The sequence below is a fragment of the Rhinolophus sinicus genome, chromosome 1 (assembly GCF_057876585.1).
Source record: "Rhinolophus sinicus isolate RSI-liver-muscle chromosome 1, RSI-T2T, whole genome shotgun sequence".
Taxonomy (NCBI): Eukaryota; Metazoa; Chordata; class Mammalia; order Chiroptera; family Rhinolophidae; genus Rhinolophus; species Rhinolophus sinicus.
This window is the reverse complement of record NC_142501.1, coordinates 164,676,116-164,698,357: the sequence shown is the minus strand read 5'-3', so window position 1 is coordinate 164,698,357 and position 22,242 is coordinate 164,676,116. Positions and strand designations below refer to the sequence as shown.

The following is a 22,242-nucleotide window of genomic DNA, read 5'->3' as shown; positions in this document are numbered from 1 at the left end:
TCTGGCAAGGACTTCCAACACTATGGTGAAAAGCAGAGGTGATAGGGGACAGCCCTGTCATGTTCCTGAACGTAGAGCAAAGGGCTTCAGTTTTTCACCATTAATTATGAGATTAGCTGAGGGCTTGTCATATATGGCCTTTATTATGTTAAGGTATTTTCCTTCTATACCTGTTTTATTAAGTGTTTTAATCATAAATGGATGTTGTATCTTGTCAAACGCTTTTTTTTTTGCATCAATTGGTATAGTCTATGATTTTTGTCCTTTATTTTGTTTATGTGATGTATCACATTGATGGATTTGCATAGGTTGAACGATCCTTGTGCCCCTGGGATGAACCCCACTTGGTCGTGATGAATAATTTTTTAATGCATTGTTGCATTCAGTTTGCTAGAATTTTGTTTTGGACTTTTGCATCTGTATTCATCAGAGATACTGGTCTGTAGTTTTCTTTTTTTGTGTTATCCTTACCAGGTTCTGGTATCAGGTTGATGTTGGCCTCATAAAATGAGTTAGGGAGTATTGTCTCTTCTTCAGTTTTTTGGAAGAGTTTGAGTAGGATTGGTATTAGATCCTCTTTGAAGGTTTGGTAGATTTGACTAGTGAAGCCATCTGATCCTGGACTTTTGCTTTGGGGAAGGTTTTGGATGACTGATTCAATTTCGTTACTGGTGATCGGTCTGTTTAGATTTTCCATTTCTTCATGATTCAGCCTAGGAAGTCTATATGTTTCTAAGAACTTGTCCATTTTTTCTAGGTTATTGAATTTGGTGGCTTATAGTCCTTCATAGTATTCTTGGATGATCCTTTGTATTTTTGTGGTGACCGTGATAACTTCCCCTCTTTCATTTCTGATTTTGTTTATTAGTGTCTTCTCTCTTTTTATCTTAGTGAGTTAGCCAAGGGTTTGTCAATTTTGTTAATCTTTTCAAAGAACCAGCTCTTTGTCACATTAATTTTTTCTATTGTCTTTTCTCTATTTCATTTAGTTCTGCTCTGATTTTTATTATTTCCTTTCTTCTGCTGACCTTGTGTTTCATTTGTTCTTTTTCTAGTTCTTTAAGGTGTAATGTGAGGTTATTTATTTGGGATTTTTCTTGTTTCTTGAGATAGGCCTGTAATGATATAAATTTCCCTCTTAAAACTGCTTTCGCTGCATCCCAAAAATTTTGGTAGGATGTATTTTCATTGTCATTTGTTTCTATGTCTCTTTTGATCTTTCCTCTTATTTCTTCTTTGACCCCGTCATTCTTTAAAGGTATGTTGTTTAATCTCCATGTATTTGTGGTTTTTCCTGCTTTCTTCTTGCAATTGATATCCAATTTCAAAGCCTTGTGATCAGGGAATATGCTTGGTATAATTTCAATCTTCTTAAATTTGCTGAGGCTAGTTTTATGTCCCAATGTATGGTCTATCCTTGAGAATGTTCCATGTACACTAGAAAAAAATGTAATAGTCTGATGTTTTAGGATGAAGTGCTCTATAAATGTCAGTTATGTCCATTTCATCCAATGTGTCATTTAGGGCTGCTATTTCATTATTTATTTTCTGTTTGGATGATCTATCCATAGCTGTCAATGATGTATTTAAGTCCCCTAGTATAATTGTGTTTTGGTCAGTTTCTCCCTTTAGTTCTGTTAGTTATTGCTTGGTGTATTTTGGTGCTCCCTGATTGGGGGTATCAATATTGATGGCTATTATATCTTCTTGTTGTATAGTCCTCTTTATCTTTATTAAATTTCCAGTTTTGTCTCTTGTTACCTTTCGTTTTTTTCAACATCATTTATTAACTCATTCTTCCTGTCTCTGCTGATTTGTTAAGACTCTGATATCATACTTTCAATTTTAGGTACCGAAAGTTAATACCAAATGTAGGGCAGGGTCTAATTGCAGTTATTTATTTGAATTTAGTTATGTGTGACTTTTTTTTTATTTACTTATGTATTACATGATTTTATAGTTGATTCAGTACATATGTATATGACAACTCACATGTACCAAGCTCAGTAATTACCAGTAACATCTCGTTTATACATTTTGACTTGATATTCTCTCCTGCTTACCTTTCCAGATGAATGTTTGAATATTTGAAGTCTCCTCCACAATTGTATTGGAATTTTAAATACAAATATAAGTTTTGGAAGTTTTGATATTTTTATAAAATCTTCCCATTCTCATTTTAAAAATCTTATTCAATAAAGATTTGTGTGTTTTCAGCTTATGTATGTTTTTCATGGAAATTTTCCCTTCTTAATTTTTGTTATGACTATGGTCAATAAAATATATTTTAAAATTATACTATTTAACTGAACTATAAAATAGGAAGCTGTTGTTTTAAAGAAATATTTATGTTAATTTGGCCATTTTTCTAAATTCTTCTTAGTTCTACTAGTTTTCGGAATTTTCTATTTGGAAATCAAGGTAGTCACTCATCTGCAAATAATGACAATTTTGTATTTTCCTTTGTTGTATGAATAACTTATTTTTTCATATAAATACTATGAAATATAGGCAATAGAAAGCTTCCCTGTTTTGTGCTTTGTTTCAATATTATGCCTGTAGAATTTCTTTATTAAGCCTGAGGCTGGTTGTTGGTTGACATAAAAAATTGTCAATTTCCCTGCCACCGTCGTCCTGCATGCAATTGACTCTTCTTCTGACGGCTTCTCATAAGACAATCAAGTAGTTCCTGACTAAGAAATGAAAGCAGAATCTGCTCATTCCCCAGTGGATTCAGATGAAAACTGGTAATAAAATCAGATACAGCTCCAAGAGGAGTTGGAGGAGAACCAGGCTGGGTCTCTAAGAAAACAAACATGAGATGGCATGGATGTTTATGCTGTATCTAGGTTGCTTGGATCTTACCATAGCACTGAATAGATCACTACTATCTGGACAGTTGGATGTATTTTACTAGGAAATTATTGGAAAAATGAGCTTTCTCTTTGTTAATATGTTTCTGCACTAGTAGCTTCGTTCAGTAATAAATATGTGAGACGTTCTAAAAAAAAATAGCTTCTATTTATTGGGTGCTTATATGTGCCAGACACTGTGCTTATATACACGAGGTTAATGGTGGTGTTATTTCACCCTGTGTCTGTTTTCCTCCAAAGTTTTTCTTCTTTTTTTGTCCTATTTTTAAGCTATTAACAAAATCAGGAATGGGGGTTAATTTCATCAAATGCCTTTTTTTGGCCTCTGGGGAGTTTTATTGATTTAATGATTTATGAATGTATGTTTGATCCTTTGTATAAGTTGATATTCTTCCTTACTCAAAGAAAGGATTTAAATAACTTCAAAGTATTCATATATCAGAATAAAAAGATAGATGACACATTGGGACAAATGATTAAATGGATAATTATGGATTTCCTTGTTTAGCTTTTTATATTAATGAATTTCTTATGACTGGGACATTCTTAACTTCCCCTGTTTAATTCTCTTTGATTACCTTAGGTGATATTTTGTTGAATTCTATTTGCTAATATTTTATTTGTAATTTCTGTCATATTCTTCAGTGAAAATTTTCTAAGGTCTCCTCTCTTCTTCCCTCTCCTGTTTCCCTCCTTTCCTCTTTTCCTTTAAAAAAGATTTTTGTATTGTCTTTGTGAGGTTTTAGTATTAGGGCTATATTTGCTTTTCTAGAATTAATTAGGTTGTTTTCCATTTCTTATTTACATTCTAGAGCTGGACCCATTTATTTAATATGACAGTGTCTGATCCTAAAAAATTGAAAGACCTCATTTGTAAAACAGTGTGAGGTAGGAACACAAGCATCTGATAAAAGGCAAGAAAAAGTGTGAGAAGATAGTATATATATTTTTATACCTTGCAAATGTCTGCTCCTTCTTTATAATTTAATTTCCCTTCTCAAATAAGAATAATAATAAGAACCTTTGTACCTTTGAGATTAATCCATATTTTAAACTGGGATTTTCCTGTTGCACTAATTGCATTTGCTGCTCCATCAGTTCAGACTTGGTTTGTTGACATTGGTGGTCCTTCAAAAGCTTCTTGATAGTTTATTATTATGTTTCTGTTCTGCCCATGTGATAAATCTGCTTACTTTCTTCTTTGTTGGCATCTTGTTAAGAGCATTTCATTGTAATGACTCTTGGGGCTCCCCAGAGGGCACGATGTCGTTTTTCGGGGTAAAGCATGACACAGTCCTGAGAGAATGGGCTACTTTGGAGCTAGGTGGATCTGACTTTCCAAGCCAACCATTCGCTTATTAATTCTCTCTTGTTAATTTAAAAAGTCTCATTTTTCTCATCGGTACAGTGGGAACAGCAATAAAACTTAAGCCATTGGATTTATGGGAAAATTTAATGAGATAATCCTTTTAAAATGCTGAGCACTGGTTGTGGCACACAGCAGACACAATAAATGGTAGCTCTTACTTCACATTCATTACTTCTTTTTATTACATCACCAGTGTCAAAATGTATTCAGTGATGTAAAAAATTAACTTTATTAAAGTATAATTTACATGCAATAAAATGCTTCCATGTGTTTTATTAAATGTATACACAATCAGAATATAGAACATTTCCATCTGTTCCATGTACTCCTTCCCAATCAGTCCCCATCTCCCAGCCCCAAATTAGTATTTCCTAGAGTTTCACGAAAATGGAATGATGCAGTAAGCACTCTTTTGCATTTTTTTATTTTTCCACTTAGCATGGTTTAGAGATTTATCTATACTGTTGAATGGAGTGGTTTTTTTTTTTTTAATTGCATTTGTGTGTTTTTTTCTTTCAGTTTTTGGCTGTTATGAATAAAACTGCTATAACATCCATGTAACAAGTTTTTAAAGAAACAAGTATGTAAGATACTTGGGAGAGGAATTCCTGAGTCACATGGTAAGTGTATGTTGAACTTTCTAAGAAGCTGTCAAACAGTTTACCAAAGTGGCTATATCGTTTTATATTTCCACCAGCAATGTCTGAGAGTTACAAATGCTCTACACCCTTACTAACTCTTGATATTATCCATCTTTTCAATTTTAGCCATCTGAGTGGAGAGGTAGTGGTATCTCATTGTGGTTTTAATTGCGTTTACTCTATGACTAAAGATGTAGAGCATCTTAACATACGCATTTTGGCATTCCATGCATGTCCTTGTGTAAATTTCTGTTAAAAATTTTTGTTTATTTTAACTGGGTTATTTGTCTTCTTTTTATTGTGTTTATGAGTGCTTATGTATTCTGGACATAAGTCCTGTGTGTCAGATATATATATTTTGAATATTTTCTTCTAGAAGATTTATAGTTTGGTTTTTATTTTTAGTTTTATGATCCATTTCAAATTTATTTTTGTGAATAGTGAGGTAAGGATCAAGGTTCACTTTTTCCCATGTGGACATCCAGTAATTCTATCACCATTTGTTACTGAACATAGATTGACCACATACTCTTATGGATGGGTGTTTTTCTGTACTCTCTATTCTGTTCCTTTGATCTACGAGTATATGTCTATTTTTATGCCAATAGCACTCTGTTTCGATTATTGTAGTATCATATTGTCTTGAAATCAGGCAATATGGGTCCTTTGTTCTTCTTTTTCAAAATTGTTTGGCTGTTCTAGGTTCTTTATATTAAAAACCATATACATTTTAGAATCATCCTGTCAATTTCTCCAGTTAAGTTTATTGGGATTTCGTTTGATATTATGGAGAATCTATAGACTAATTTGGTGAAAACTGACAGCTTATCAATAGTGAGTTTTCTAACCATGAATATAAGTTATATGTCTGCATTTATTAAGGTCCTTATTTTTTTTCTCAGTAATGTTTCATTGTTTTCAGTGGTAGGTCTCACACCCATTAAAACATTTTGTCCTTAAGTGCTTAATATTTTTCGATTCTAAATGACATTGTTTTTTTACTTTAAATATGAGTTGCTTATTTTTAGAATATAGAAATAAATTGATTTTTGAGTATTGTCCTTGTTTCCTGCTACCTTCTTAAATTCACTTATTTTTAATAGCGTCTGTCTAGATTCCTCAGGATTTTCTATGTACATGAGCTTATCATGTCTACTAATAAAGACAATTTTACTTCTTTTTTCCAGTCTGTATGCCTGGCCTTCCTTCCTTCCTTCCTTACCTTGTTACATTGGCTAGGAGTTTTAGCAAAATGTTAAATAAGAGTGGTGAGAGTAGGAATCCTCATTTCTGATTTTAGGGAGAAAGTATTCAATCTTTTACCATTAAGTGTGTTAACTAGGTTTTTAATATATTGGTTGAAGAAGTACCATTCCATTCCTAGTTCACTGACTGTTTTTTTAACATGAATAGATTTTGATTTTTGTCAAACACTTTTTCTGCATTTTATGAGATGATCATACGGTATCATTTTTCTGTTAATATATTGAATTGAATTGATTTTTTTTTTTTTTAATGTTTAACCTTTCATTTCTGGGACAAACTCCATTTGATCATGGTATTTTAATCTTTTTACATATTGCTGGATTTAATTCTGCCGGAGATACCAATTATTTCATAAAGCTGGGGACAGATCACATAGCATTAATTCTGTTAAAAAAGATGAGATACAAGTTATAAGGTAGAGCAGATGTTTCTCTAAACCAAGAGTAAGATCGTAGCCATCAAGTACAATAAGTGATGTGTTTTATTGCCATAGTATTAACAGGCACTAAACCAAAGCTTTCGGTTTTGTAGAAAAGTCTTTAGAAATATAGGAAAATTCATGGTGAATATAACGTCATAAGAACTTTCCTTCTTTCTTTCTTTTTTTGTTGAAGTTGTCACTTTATATTCTTGCTAGTGAGCTCTAGAAAGCCTTATCAATGGAATTCCATTATTCTACCTGCCTAGAGAGCTGACAAATGCAATTGCCTAGATGTTTTACGTAGGCTCTGCAATCCAATATTAAGGCCTTTCTTCCCAATAGAATTTAAGTAATGTAAACAAAAAAAGGGCACAGGGGAGTGAAAATGTGCAGAACAAAGTCCTTAGGAGTAAATCAGTTTTGAGTGATGATCCAAGGGTTATGCTTGTGATGCTATTGAGGATTATTTTGCATTGTACTGTTATCTAAGTCAGTAACTGTAAAGTAATTTTAAACATTGCCATTAGATTTGTCACAATGGAATCTATCTCTCTGGCAAAAAATAAAGTTCTAACCAGAGCCTCCAGGGAAAATGTACTGAGAACACTTAAAAATACACACACATATACACACACCTTAAATTTACACTGAGGTGTGTGTATCCTTCTTCTGAGAGTTCCATAGTCCTTTCCCAAGAACCGCCAGATTCTTCTAGTGTCCCATACTTTGCCCACTTATAGAAAGCGATAACCATTCCAAGAATTATCTGGAAGACATCTTGCAATAAAAAATTAACATGAATACATCATTCCTTTAGTGTGAGTCTCGGGAATTCTTCTCTTAGTTTGCGGACTTTCTGAAGCAAGATCTGCACACAGCTCAGTGTTTGGTACAGGGTAAGGGCTCAGGAAATGTTTGTTTAAGGAATGAAAGAATGTGTTTGCTAATTTGACCAAAAGCTTTGATGTTAGAACTACCTGTATTCTGTAACTAGACACAGTCCAATTCCTGGCTTATCGATTTTTACTAATCTGAAGAACATTAACTATTTTTTTTATTTGTTTCAGGTGTACAAAACAATGTAATAGTTAGAGATTTACATCCCTCACAAAGTGGTAACTCCCCTCCGCATTAACTCTTTAATGATAAAAGAATATTAGGTGAATGAAGACAAGAGAGGTTTGATGCTACAGGTTTAACCTTATAAGGAAGTCAGCATAGGTCAGTGGTTCTCAAAAGTGTGGTCAGTGTTTTGGGGACCAGCAGCATCAGCGTTACTTGAAAACTAGAAATGCAAAATCTCAGGCCACTCCTTAGACCCATTAAGTCATAAACTCTGGAAATGGGGCACAATCATTGGTGTTTTAACCATCCCTCCAGGTGAAAGAGATGCATGGTAAGGTTTGAGAACCCTGGTAAAGGATAGACTCATCTGAAGAGCTTCTAAAATATACTGATGGCTGGGCCCTATCCTAGCTCAATTCAATGAGAATGTCTTAGAATTGGGTCCTGGGCATTGATGTTTATTAAATATTCCCCAAGTGAGTTTAATATTCCATCAGGGATGAGAACCACTAACATAAGGTACTGGTTTTATTTTGTTGTTTGTTTTTGGTTTTGATTTTTACTTTTTTATTGAAGAAAAAATTTACAGAAAAGTACATAAATCGTAAGTGTGTATCTTGATAAATTATCACCAGGTGAACATGCCTGGGCCAAAACATAGACCATTACCTACATCTCTGAAGTCCCTTCGTGCCCCCGCCTAATCACTACCCTTTCCCATGTCCTCTCATGTAACCAGTATGCCAACTTATTACACTATTAATTAATGATATAGGAATTTAAAAAATTTATTTTAAATTATTTTTGTTTTTAAAAATTTCTTAAGTTTATTGAGGTGACATCAGTTAATAAAATTATATAGGTTTCAAGTGTACAATTCTGTAATACATCATCTATATATTGCATTGTGTGTTCACTACCCAAAGTCAAATCTCCTTCCATCACTGTTTCATATATTTGACCCCCTTTACCCTCTTCTACCTCTCTCCTTTCCCTCTGGTAAGCACCATACTGTAGGATAGCAATTTTTTAAAGTGTGGTCTGTATCACTGACATCAAAGTCATCTGACATTCTTTTAAAATACAGTTTCCTGGGCCCCCTCAGAACTTTCGAGTCAACATCTTTAAGGATAGGAGTGGGGATTTTTAACAGATTCTACATTTGTTCTTTGCACTAAAATTTGAGAACTGTTAAAACAGTCATTGCTACCACTTATGGAGAATCTTCTGTGTCCCAGTACTATTCTAAGTGTTCTTCATATATCTATCCCATTTAATCCTTATGTCAGATCTTATTATCCAAAGGTGGATCTTATTATCATTCTCATTTTTCAGATGATTAAACTGAGACTCACTGAGGTTAACATGACTTGTCCAAGGTATACAGCTGGTGAGAATTCGACTCAGTCCAGAATCTGTAGGTGCTGCCATCACCTTCCTGTTCTAGGAGGGAACGAGGTGAGAAGTGCAGATGCATGAGAGTGGCACTGGCCCAGCTCTAATCTTTAAAAAAAATTCATCTTGAATTAGGAAACATTTCACATTTCTCTGAGTACCATTCTTGTTTACTGTCATTTCTTTTTGTGTCCTTTTATTTTTCATATATTATTCAAGATTCCCATGTGAAGAAAAAGTCATTTGAGAAAATATTACTAAAGTTTTAGTGACTTAGTGGACTATCCCTCTAAATGGTTTCTTAAAAAAAGAAAAGAATCAATTTAGCATAAAAAATGAAGTTTGGATGGAGAAATTTCAGGTAATAGTAGCTGGGTCATTTCGGGTGGAAATGGGTATATTTTGGGGACCACATTAGGATTCACAGACTGTTTCTTATAGGTGAGTGATTGTACCTCCCGGTCTGTTTGGTGAGAATACCTAATAGGTAGGAACTGTATTCTTATTCTATTGAAATTTATAAAGCCAGGCAACAGGTGAAACTTAGTTTTATCTTTTTAGAACAGGAGTTGGCAAAGTACAGACCCTCAGATCCAGTCCTTGAGCTATGAATGGTTTTTACATTTTTAATTTCAAAATTTAAAAAGACTATTAGTCTTTCTACTAGAACATCTGCTAGGAAATGAGGATATTGCTTCTTGGCACATAAAGCCTAACACTGTTTACTTTCTCGACCTTTGAAGAGTTTACTGACCCCTGGTTTGAAAGATAATTCTGCCATTGCAATTTACACCAAAGAAAAGGCATACAATCATATTTGTTTGTAACAAGTAAATTCTATTGAATTAAAATGTGTCTGTTGGATGGGTATCACTGTGTGTGTGTGTGTGTAGGCCAAAAGTCTGTGTCCGAGACTTTTGTGCTCAGTTGTGTTCGCGTGTAACCCAGCAGGGCAGCCCCCAGGCTCTGACGATGTCCTGCTTACTGACCAGCCACTTACAGACTTGGACATAGCTGCCCTTAGGTGGTTAGGCAGTTAGGATAGTCTCTTCCTGTGCACATCTATAATTTCAAGGGTCTACTTATTTCCTTCCTAAGAAGTCAGTAAGCATTTTGAGAACCGTTCTTATGGAGCACAGCCTAAGATTTGACTGTAATCTTTCAGACAAGCTTGGAGCTTGTTGGGAGAAAGGAACTCTCAAAACCTGCCTTCCTACTCTCCCCACATTGCTGGTGACTTGCCCAGTGGCAGACATTGGTCTCTAAGTGCTTTGCATTATTTCATTTAATCTTCACCAAATTCTCTTTGAGGTAAATAAAGCTTCCTTTTACAGACGAAGGAATGTGAAACACAGAGACTTTTCTTAGGGCTCTGTCTCTGATGCCTTAAAGTGAGATGGCAGGGATAAGGGACCCAACCAGGTAGAGCCAGGCAACTCAGAGAAATCTCAGACTAAATAATAAGCCAAGAGAGCATCACTATCCAAACATCTCATTCATCTATAAATAGGAAATCTGTTTCTTTTTTTGTAGAATGTACAAGCAAATTAAAACACATCCTTTAGACACAGCAGGAGTTTAGAACAGACGAGCAGCTGCTTGTTGCTCAGTTTTCCATGTGTCCTGCAGACCGTGGCGGTAGGCCAGCTCCCTCTTGCTATAGGTGGGATAGGAAAGTGCCCAAATGCCTGAACTCTCCACAGCAACAACTTGGGATTTGGAAATTTGAGGCAAAAAGGTCTTCTTTCTATTCCCAGTCCTTTCTGGCTACTCACTGATGCTTGAAATGCATTTAACAAGGGACAAAGCCTTTGAATCACTAATTCAAGAAACACTTCCTAGCAGCCACTCACTCCCCAAGGCTCCCAGTACCATTCTGTATGTCTTAATCTTGGTACTTATCACACTGTATAGATAGGGACTGTGAGTTATATTTCTACACTCCCAGCACCCAGCACAGTGGCAGGACTAAAAAAAGTTGATTATGAAATGCTTTTGAGTGCATGAACGTTACACTTATACTTAGGAGTAAATGACTGATATCAGAACCTTTCCTGATAGCTGCCTTTGACAGGGTCTGGGTGAGGAAGCGGCTCCAGGACAGAGGCAAGACCAGAAGGAGGAGGCTGAGAATAACCAAACTTCGTTTCCTTGTAGCCAGCGCAAACTTGGCTTACTGAGAATTGAGCTGCCTGAGCGACACGGGAGAACACTTGTCCACTTGTTCTTGTGCAAAATGAAAACCAGTGGCTACGAGTCCCTAGTAGTGTTTCCTCTAGTGTCCACAGTGCCTAGCATGCCACCTAGAATTATGATCCTATGACAATAGCGAAGCCCACTTTGCGTCATCGAGTCTTAGCATAGATAGTACTTCATTTTTTGTGTGTTGGCAGATTTGTTTCTGTGACATGGTTTTGAGTTTGATATTAGTGGCTCCCCACATCATTAACTAAATCTGTAGCTCGCGGAGGGCCTGTTGGGAGGTAATGCTGTCCTGTACCCAGCAGGCTGCAATGAGTGACCTGACCAAAGCTGACCAGAAGTACTGGACAGGAAGTGCGCAGGAATTCAGCCCTCCAGGGAGCAATCCTCAAACAAGGGCTGAAGGCAGTTTAGGGACAAATACCCCGCTCCCTTGCCTCTGTAGTGGGATGTCCTGGGGATATGTGTTTTACACTGTTTTCCAGGATTACACTGTGACTGGATTAAGCCCCAGTGGTTGTGACCTTGCCATCACAACTTTATTGGCTTCCTTCCCTTCGCTCTCTCATTGCCACTCACCTGCTAGGAGGTGTGCTTCCTGCACCCCCCGAAGAAACTTCTTGCGTTTGAATGGGTGCCATAAGATCTGCTTCTGGGGAACCCAAACAAAGACAAGGGGTCTATTCCAAAGTAGACACTAGTATCTTGTGTCTTAACTGTTGGGTTTGTTTTGTTTTGCTTTGTTTCTGGCAAGGGCTGGGAGGGTGCAGAGTGGAGGGACAGGAACAAAGATGTATGGGTTTCTGTTGACAGCTGATTTCCCTGGCTCCCTGTGGACTATTAACTCATCAGTGTTGAGGGGGTGAATCCTCCCTGCCTGCTAGTAATTGCATCATTCAGGAAAATCTCCACTGCTTCCAATAGAGTCCTTTGTGACCAGCCTATTCATCCGTTTTTTGCAAAGCTGATGTTGATGGCCTTGTGCAGGAGCACCTCCTCAGGAAAGCCCAGCCGAGAAAAGCCAGTTAGTTTCCATTTCAGCCAGGTACCAACCCCCTTCGCCCTTGTCCTATGCACTTATTTCCCTCACTTGGGCAGTGTTGAACCAAGTACCCGCGCCCAGGGTAGAGCATTTAGCTGGGATATAAGGGGTGACACTGCTCTGCTCGGTGCAGTGTGGCACTCCGAGCTGCACAGCTCAGGGAGCAAGCCCGTAGCATGGGGTGTAATAAGACGGCAGTGTTGGAGTGTTATGAATGTGTCAGGATGATGAATTTACTATAACAATATCACCATTGGCAGCACACGGAATGCAGTATATCTCAGTCTGTCATTTTCCGTGGTCATGTATTGTGTGGGATCAAGCTTTTTTTTTTTCTCTTTTCTTTTGGTTTTGAGTGATGCTTGTAATGGTGGTGGTGAGAAAGGCAGAAGTAGATAATGAATTTGGATAGCCTTGTTTAACTGTTGTTGCTAGGAGACAAGAGGCTGTGGAGGGGCATGGGGGTGGGAGGTGGGGGGGTGGAAACTGGGAAAGGGGATGCAAACAGGATTATTGTTAAAACATGTAACAATGGGTAAAAGTTTTGTGTGTTTCCTTTTCAGGGTGAGCTTGTTGAAACATAGAGTAGGCAATTGGAAGTTTTTATTTGCAACCCCTATTGGGATATCAACTAGGAAAATGATCTTTAGCATCTTATGCTTTTCTCGGTTGCTTTCAACCCCACTCACCTTGTGGCCACTGGTCATTTCCTGGAACTCTCATCCACATGTCATTGATAGACTGACTGTTACTTCTCTAGATAGGGACAAGCAGAGGGCTTGATACAGACAAGGCCTCCTTCCATTTCATGCCCTGCTCCCTTAGTCTCCATTCTTTTACCAGCACCTCAGGGCTGCCTGAGTGTACTTGACTTTTTTTGCTGAAAAGTTGGGCAACAATGAAAGGAAATTAAAAGGTAAGAGTTGAAAATTTAAATATGTCTGATAAATATGACCTTTTAGAGGATCTAAGAGGAAAACAGGCAAGAAATTAAATCCTTCACAGGTGGGTGTCTGCAGTCAGCTGGATAAATGGTCACACAAAGATATCGGCTCCTAATCCTGGGAATCTGTCTGTGTTACCTTATAATGGAAAAGTCTTTGCAGTTGTGATTAGATTGAGGTTTTGACACGAGGAGATTATCCAGGTGGGCCTTACATCCAGTCACACGTGTACTTATAGAGATAGGCCAGAGGATTTTATACACAAAGAGGTGAAGGTGATGTGAAGATAGAGGCACAGATTGGAGTGATGTCGTCTCACACGAAGCAATGTCAGCAGTCACAAGAAGTCGGAAAAGTCAGGCAAACTGATAGAATCCTCTTATGTGTGTACCCCTGTCCTCAGAATTATTCCCGTTTCACATGAGCATTGCCGAATACTGTCTGGGAAACCTCGCACCTATCTGTAGGGTTTGATCTCGTCCTAAGCACCATTCTCCTTCCTTCTTTCCTCTTGGAGTCTCCTTTCCCAAGTCTGAATGGTTGAGACTAAAGTAATGGCACCCACCGCACCCGAGGAGATGCAATAGTAGGTTTGAACACGATAGAACTGTCTAGATGGACATAAGGACTTTGGTACACAAGTCTCACCCTGTAGTCCAGAGTGGACACGGCTCCTCTTTTTGTGTCCTCTTGAAGATCTTACAACCAGTGAGTGAAGTCACTCCTATTTCTTCTCCCAAATTCACACACACACACACACACACACACACACACACACACCTTTTCTGGACAAACATGAATTCCCAAAGACAGTGCAGTCTAGACCCTTAAGGATAAGAGGATAAGGAAACGAAAAAAACAAAAACCCTACCTGTCTCTTAATTTGTAAGGTGCGCTGCTATCCAACAAGTCAGCCCACTGTACTATTATGCCAAATAATATTGGTTTCTTTCCTTCATTCTCCCTTTTAAATTGTTCCCCGTTAGGGTCTTCTAGGAACAAGCAGAGGGTCTGGCGCTAGATCCTTTGATTCTTCATGACTCTCCTTATTTACCCAAAGATAAGTACTGAGATAATTGCCTTGAGAAAGACTCAAAGTTTTATTCTAGTTTCTGTGTGGCAGAAGGGAGGTGAGGGGACTTACTTTTCCATTTCACTCAACTGAGTGGACTCATGGGAGTCAATTGAGAAGGGGCTAAGATGGAAGAATTAGCGTCATTAAAGGAACAGGAAGGTCTGGTTCAATTGGAGATTGTGCTGGCAGTTGATTGTTGGTGAGATTTAAGGGAGGGCTAAAAAGCGCTCTTGCCTAAAGACATTTTAACCTTCTCATCAGCATACAATTGTATTAACTCACCTTTCTCATTGACTTGAAATGCTCGCTATTATCAAGAGTTTATTACACCACAAAAAGGGAGGTGTTGTCTCCAGAAATCTGGTTTCCTGGAAAGCAAAATGGAGCCTTAGTTGAGCTGTTTTCTTTGCCCAGAACACGTTAACTATGCATGAGAGTTTCCTTCTTTAACATCTCTGTTGATATTGTTAGACTTTTTAGTCTTTTGCCAGAGTTTCAAATATGAAATAATATCTTACTCTGCTTTTATTTTGCATTTCCTTGGTTATTAGTGAGGTGTTAAGTATCTTCTCATAAGCTTATTAGCCATCTGAATTGTTTTCTTTTACAAATTGCCTTTGACCTTTTTCTATTTGTGCAATTTATTTTTCTCATATTGATTTATATATTTAGGATGCAAATATATATTGAAATATCTTAAGAGTGCTGTTAAGATGGTAACTTAGAACATTTCCAAATTTGGCCCCCCTTCACAAGAAGACCAACTAGCAACTGTCCATAGACTAGACACCATTGTGAAAACCTTGGAACCGAGAAGTGAGGCTGAAACACTCCCCTGCACAATAGAGACCGAAACAGGTCACATTAGAAAGGTGAGAGGAGCAGCTACTCTTTGAATGCATCTCCCTACCCTAGGTCTGCACAGCACCACACCAAGAGGGCCCCCTGTGATTTCTCTAGTAGAAGAAAGAGAACTTAAGGTGGGCATTCAGCTTCTCCAATATTCCGAGATGTTTTGTGGGAGGCTCACTGGGGTCTTACTGCACAGGGATCACTGGGGGCCTACAGCCCTTTCTGAAATTGGAGCCTAGCCAGGGGCACCCTCGGGTCCAGAAGCACTACCTTGGGCCCTACCCAACCAGGAGGGATTGCAGAGCACGGCCTGCAGCCCTGCCCAACTGTGGAATCTAGCCAGTGGTATGCCTGCTCTGCCAGAGAATGCAGCCTGCAATCCCACTGTTTAGAGGTGATTGCAAAGCCCAGTCAGTGGCTCCACCTGTCCACAGAACACAACAGCAGCCCTGCCTCACCAGGGAGCCCACCCAGCAGCCCCTCCCGAACACACATATGGAACCGCAAAAGACCCTGAATAGCCAAAGCAATCTTGGGAAAGAAGAACAAAGTTGGAGGCATCATACCTTCTGATTTCAAACTACCCTATGTAGCTATCAATAAAACAGTATGGTACTAGCATGTCAATAAAAACAGTATGGTACTGGGATAAAAACAGACACATAGAGCAATGGAACAGAATCAAGAGCCCAGAAATAAACAGATACATATATAGTTAATTAATATTTGACAAGAGAGCCAAGAATACTCAGTAGGGAAAAGACAGCTTCTTCAATGAACGATGTTGGGAAAACTGGATATCCACATTCAAAAGAATGAAACTGGACCCCTATCTATCATCACTCACAAAAATGAATTCAAAATGGATCAAATACTTAAAAATAAAGCCTAAAATCCTAAAATCCCTAAAAGAAAATGGGGTAAATTCCTTGACCTTGTCAATCACCTTGGCAAGCTCACTGGTCTTGGCAAAAATTTTTTGGCTATGACACCAAAACCACATGCAATAAAAGCGAAAACAAGTAAGTGGGACTACAGAAAACTAAAAAGCTTCTGCACGGGAATAGAACTGATCAACAAAATGAAAAGGCAACTTATGGAATGAGAGAATATATTTGCAAATCATATATCTAAGAGGTGTTGATATCCAAAATGTAAAAGGATCTCATACAACTCAATAACAAAAAATTAAAACAAAACAAAACAAAGACAAATAATCCAATCAAAATGGGCAAAGGACCTGCATAGACATTTTTCTGAGGAAGACATACAAATGGCTTACAGGTACATGAAGAGGTGCTCAACATCACTAATCATCAGGGAAACAAAACCACAACGAATTATCACCTCACACCTGTTAAAATGGCTATTATAAAAAGGCAAGAGATAGTAGGTGCTGGTGAGGATGTGGAGAAAAGGGAACCCTTGTGTAATGTTGGTAGAAATATAAATCGGTATAACCACTAGGAAAAACAATATGGAGGTTTCTCAAAAATTAAAAAGAATACTACCATATGACCCAGCAATTCTACTTCCAGGGACAGATACAAAGGAAATGAAACCACTATCTCAAAGAGATATCTGCACTCCTACTTTATTGCAGCATTATTTACAATAACCAAAACATGGAAACAACCTAAGTGTCCATAGCAGGATGAATGGATAAAGGTAATGTAATGTTCATATATATGTATATATGATGAAATATTATTCAACTGTACAGAAAGAAGGAAATCCTGCCATTTGTGACAGCATGGATGAATCTTGAGGGCATCACACTAACTGAAATAAGTCAGACAGAGAAAGACAAATACTGTATGATCTCACTTATACGTGGAATCTTACAAAAACAACTAAACTCATAGAAACAGAGAGGATTGGTGGTTGCCAAGGGCTGGGGTGGGGTGGAGGATATGGCTGAAGGTGGTCTAAGGGTACAAACTTTAAGTTATAACATGAATAAGTTCTGGGTATCAAAGGTACACCATGGTGGCTACAGTTAATAATACTGTATTGTGTACTTGAAAGTTGCTAACAGAGTATATTTTAAAAGTTTTCACCACACGCACACACACAAGAAATGGTAACTATGTGAGGTGTTGACTAACCTTATTGTGATAATCATTTCTCAATATATGTATATTAAATCATGTTATACACCTTAAGCTTACACATTACACATCAATTATATCTCAATACAACTAGAGGAAAATGTATTCTCTTAGTCTGTGGCTTATTTTTTCACTTATATTTTTATGTTTTGCCATATAGAATTTTAAATTTTAATGTAATTGAATTTATAAATCTTTATCTTTATGGTTTAGCGTTTTCTCTTATTTAAGAAATCATGTCTTACCCTCAGATCATAATGACATGCTACTATACTTCTCTCTAAAAGATTTAGATTTTTTTTCATGTTTACATCTTTTAATCTACGTGGATCTTAGTTTTTTGTATACAATATGAAGTAGGGATCTAAATTATACATATCATTTCCATTTGGAGTCCACTTTCTTAGTATTACTTAATTTAATTATAATACCACCTTTGTTTATATATATGTGTGTGTGTATACATGTGTAAAATATATGTGTGTATAGTACATAGTATATATACTATTTAAATACCATATATAAAATGTCTGTTATATTCCATTGTTCTTTCTTTGTTTCTTTCTGCTCTAACACCCATTGTTTTAATAATTACTAGCTTAACAGTAGTAAGCCTGGATGGTTAGAAGAGTAAAATTCCCCTCCTCCTCTACCCTCTTCAAATTATCTTGGCTATCTTTGGCCCTTTATCATAGTTTTGCATGATTCCGAATAATTGAGGACACGTGTGCAATTTCATGACCTGCTGTTTTTCACTTAACTTGATAACAGATTTTTAAAATTATTAAAACTCTGGCTAATTTTATTTAAGATAGCTCATATTCCCTGTGTACTGAATCATTTATGTAACCATTCCCGTATTTCTGGACATTTAATTTATTTCCGTGTTTTCTTATTGTAAATAATAATACCACAATGAACATCTTTGTGCATAAAGCTTTTTCTGTCTTCAGGATGATCACACTAGAACATAGTCTCAGAAATGGAATATAATTAATAATTTAATTTTCAAAAGAATTTTACATTCTCATGAGGAATTTTTGAGACTATACATTTAACTAGGTCTTCATCAGCACTGGGTTCTCTCATTTTTAAAATGAAAGTTAAGTTCATCCTATTTAATAATTTTGCCTTTAGCTGGTCCTGAAAAGAGACATTTTCTAAAGACACTGAGCAGTATTCCTAAATATTGAGGAACGAATCGGCTTGTACTAGTTGTTTGCATGGGGATGGCATTTGAAGGAGGGAGAAAGGAGTTTCAAGAAATTAATCCCAAAGTGGCTCTTTTGATTTGGTGTCAGTAATGAGGATATTTCTGTTGGCTTCAGTAACTGTACCCTCATTTCTTCCTCATGTGCCCTGATTCCATATGCAGATTTTAGAATATAGTGGCTTTTTGACAGATTATTTAAATCCCAGTGAGGTGGAACAGTATTCAGATTGTTTATAATGACTATCATCAGTGGCAAATTAGTTTAGTCTGTCTCAGTTTATTCTCTTTGACAGCTTCATGTTTATTTCACACCATAGAGGCTGAAAAAAGAAAACACATATAAAGGAGGACTTGTTTTATCGTCATTTAATTATATGACTAAAAAAAACACAATCAAGAATGTGTTTAGGACCCTATTCTAGCCACAAAAGGAAACAATCTGAAAGACCAAGCTCATTAGACCTTTTTAGTAGGTTTGCTTTACTATTTTTGTTTCCCACGTACTAGTTTCTTTTTTATTGAATTCTGTCAAATTTATGTTTTTTTAGAAATGGGGATGTAGGAAATAGATAAGTCATGGTGATTTCAAACTGTCCATGCTTGCTTGGACTGTACCATCTGGGATACCGTATCTTCTAGCTATGAGTTTGAAAATTGATGCTTTTTCATCTATTGCAAGTAAAAGGGTGAGAATACACAGGATCTCCAGAATTCATTCATCTTGCATAATTGAAACTTTGTAGTCTTTGACCAACATCTCCCATTTTTCTCTCTCCCTCACCCCTGGCAACTACCGTTCTACTCTCTGCTTTTATGAGTTTGACTAGTTTAGATTCCACATATAAATGAGATCATGCAATATTTGTCTTTCTGTGTCTGCCTTATTTCACTTAGCATGATATCTTCCAGATTCATCCATGTTTTGCAAATGGCAGGATTTTCTTTTTTGTAAAGGCTGAGTAACATTTCGTTGTTATATATACCACATTTTCTTTTTCCATTCATCCACTGAGTGATATTTAGGTTGTTTCCATATCTTGGCTTTTGTGAATAGTGCTGCAATGAGCATGGGAGTGTAGATATCTCTTTGATTTTATTTCCTTTGGATATATATCCAGAAGTGGGGTGGCATATGGTAGTTCTATTTTTAAATTTTTGAGGAGCCTTCGTATAGTTTTCCATAATGGCTGTACCAAGTTACATTCCCACCAACAGTGTATAAGGGTTCCCTTTTCTCCACGTTCTCACCAGCACCTATTATCTTTGTCTTTTTGATAAAGCCATTCTAACGGGTGTGAGGTGTTGTCTTATTGCAACAGTATGGTGACTACAGTTAACAATATTGTGTACTTGACATTTACTAAGAAGGTAGCTCTTAAGTGTTCTTACTATCAAAAAAGAAAAAGGAAGAAAAAGAAGGGAAGGAAGGAAATGGTAACTATGTGAGGTGATGACAATGATGATAATGGATATATTAATTAGCTTGTCTTGATTATTTCACAGTGTACTCAATATTTTGATATTAAAACATCAAGTTGTACACCTTATTTTAAATATATACAATTTCTACGTGTCAGTTATATCTCAATATAGCTGAAAAAATTTTTACATCAAATATAAAAAAGGTTAAAAATAATTTTCTGTTTCCTCTCTCTCTCTTTCTTTTGCCATGGCTGCCTGGAAGCCCAGAGCCAAATCTTTCACCTGAATATGGCGGCTCTTTCAATTGCCCACTTATTTTATTAAAGACATATTTATTTGCATGGCTACTATAGTCCAGGTACCAGAGATGCCAAGATGAGTAAAATATGCCTACCCTCCAGGAATGCTATTGAAGAAAGAGACATGTGAGTACATGTGCTGTAATAAAGCCCAGTGTAGTAGTTCTGTTGGACTGCAGTGGAAGGACTGACTCATTCTGTGGGGATCTAGTTAATTTATCATAGTGAGTTTGTGTCTTGAAGGATGGATGGGATTTCTTCAAGCAGACAAGGAGGAGAAGGGCATTCGAGGTGGAGGAAACAGCAAGAGCAGAAGTGTTAAAGGCTAGGAGAGAGTTCTTGGGCCTTTCCATACGTTGCAGCAGCTCAGGCTTATAGTGCCATGTGGGGAGGAGCCAAACTGAGTGGGCAAAGATGGACCAGCCAGATCCTAAGGGCCCTATGCGCTTTGCCCAGGAGTTCGGCTATCGTACTGTGACGCAGGAAAGCCTTTGAAGGGTTAAAGTAGATGAACAGCACAGTGTAATTGGCATTTTATACAATTGTATAAATGGGTCAGAGTGGCCTAAGATCAGAGGCTCTCACTGTTATTTAGGCAAGAAATAATGTGTGAAATGAGGTACGGTTGTGGGTTTGGAGATCAGGATATACTGTAAATTGAGAAACATATTTAAGGAGGTAAAACTAATAGGAGGTGTGCTTACGAGTGAAGATTCTGGAGCCAGGCTGCCTGACTTTGAATCTTGGTCCTGCCTGTTAGCAGCTGTGTGACCTTAAGTTATTACTGAAGCGGGTGCTTCGGTTTCTTCATCATCCGCTTTGGGGGCGGACATCAATTTCTTATCGCTATGGCGGTGCATGGATGTAGGGCTCTGGGTATTAACCCAGCCATGAAACAAAGAGTGCTTGGTGGATCTTGGTACACACTGTAATAAAAATAGAAGTTTCACTATGCTGGGATCCAGTGTCTTCATCTGTAGATTTATAAAGTGGTGGTGGCATAAACAAAAAGGTCTTTCTGGGAATGATAACTCGTTTAAATAGTCTACAACAAGTTGTTCTGTATCTAGAACCCGACATTTCAGTTATATTTGAGGAATTACTTACTTCTCATTGGCACAGATGTCAATCTACGAGTATATACACTTTTATTTTAAAATAGCTGAGATAGAACAATAAATCCAGCTAAGGTTCACCCAAGTTTCTGTGTATGTTTGGGAAGTAACCACTTGTTTGATTTAAACTTCATTTATAGCCTTCATTTTAAAAAAGGTGAATTACTTAATAATTAATGTGTCCTTATGAATCCTACAATTCAACTTAATTCTGACACTATCTGGAGATAGTATCAGATTCCACAGTTTAAGGGCTCAGTTTTACAAGACTGCCCCACCCCCCACTTGCAGACGGCAATTGAAAACCCAAGATGTCACATGCTTCTGACCAATCAGTTATGGATGGAGGGGTCCCAAGGACCCTCCTCTTGAACTTCAGATGCCAGTCGGAAGGCCAGGTTGTTACCCGTACTTCTGACTGACTCTCTATAAATCAAGTTCTAATGACCTCCTCCTTGAGTTCAGTTAATTTGCTAGAGCAGCTCGCAGAACTCAGAGAAACATTTTACTGACTATATTACTGGTTTATTATAAAAGGATATAACTCAGGAACAGCCATATGGAAGAGATGCATAGGACAAGGCATGTGGGAAGGAGTGCCCTGTCCTCTCCTCTCCACATGTGCCACTCTCTCTGTGTCTTCACAGTGTGTATGAAAAAGGAGCCAGATACTAAACCTGACAAGCTCAGTGGAGGCCTGCATGGCGGGCCTTGTAAACGTAGTGACTGAAAGTAACCACATAGGATGGTGTGAGTATACAAATTCCTAACTAGAGAGTCATGGCTGTAGTCAAAACCTAGGCCTGTAGCTTCCTTGACAAAGGTCATTCTTTACCTTAAGTGAGCCTATTGTCTTTCTGCATCTAAGATAACATACCTTTGAAATTTCAGAGTAATCTCCTTTTCCAGATCTCTCAGGGCACAACTACCCACCAGA

General features: G+C 37.3%; 1 protein-coding gene across 1 annotated transcript; it reads left to right on the top strand.

Annotated features, from left to right (window-relative positions):
• The first annotated feature begins 2,638 nt into the window (after positions 1 to 2,638).
• Positions 2,639 to 2,806, top strand: LOC109447188 (large ribosomal subunit protein eL39-like). Its single transcript, XM_088795277.1, is given in 1 exon segment — positions 2,639 to 2,806. A coding segment is annotated over 1 exon segment (168 nt).
• The last annotated feature ends 19,436 nt before the right edge of the window (positions 2,807 to 22,242 follow it).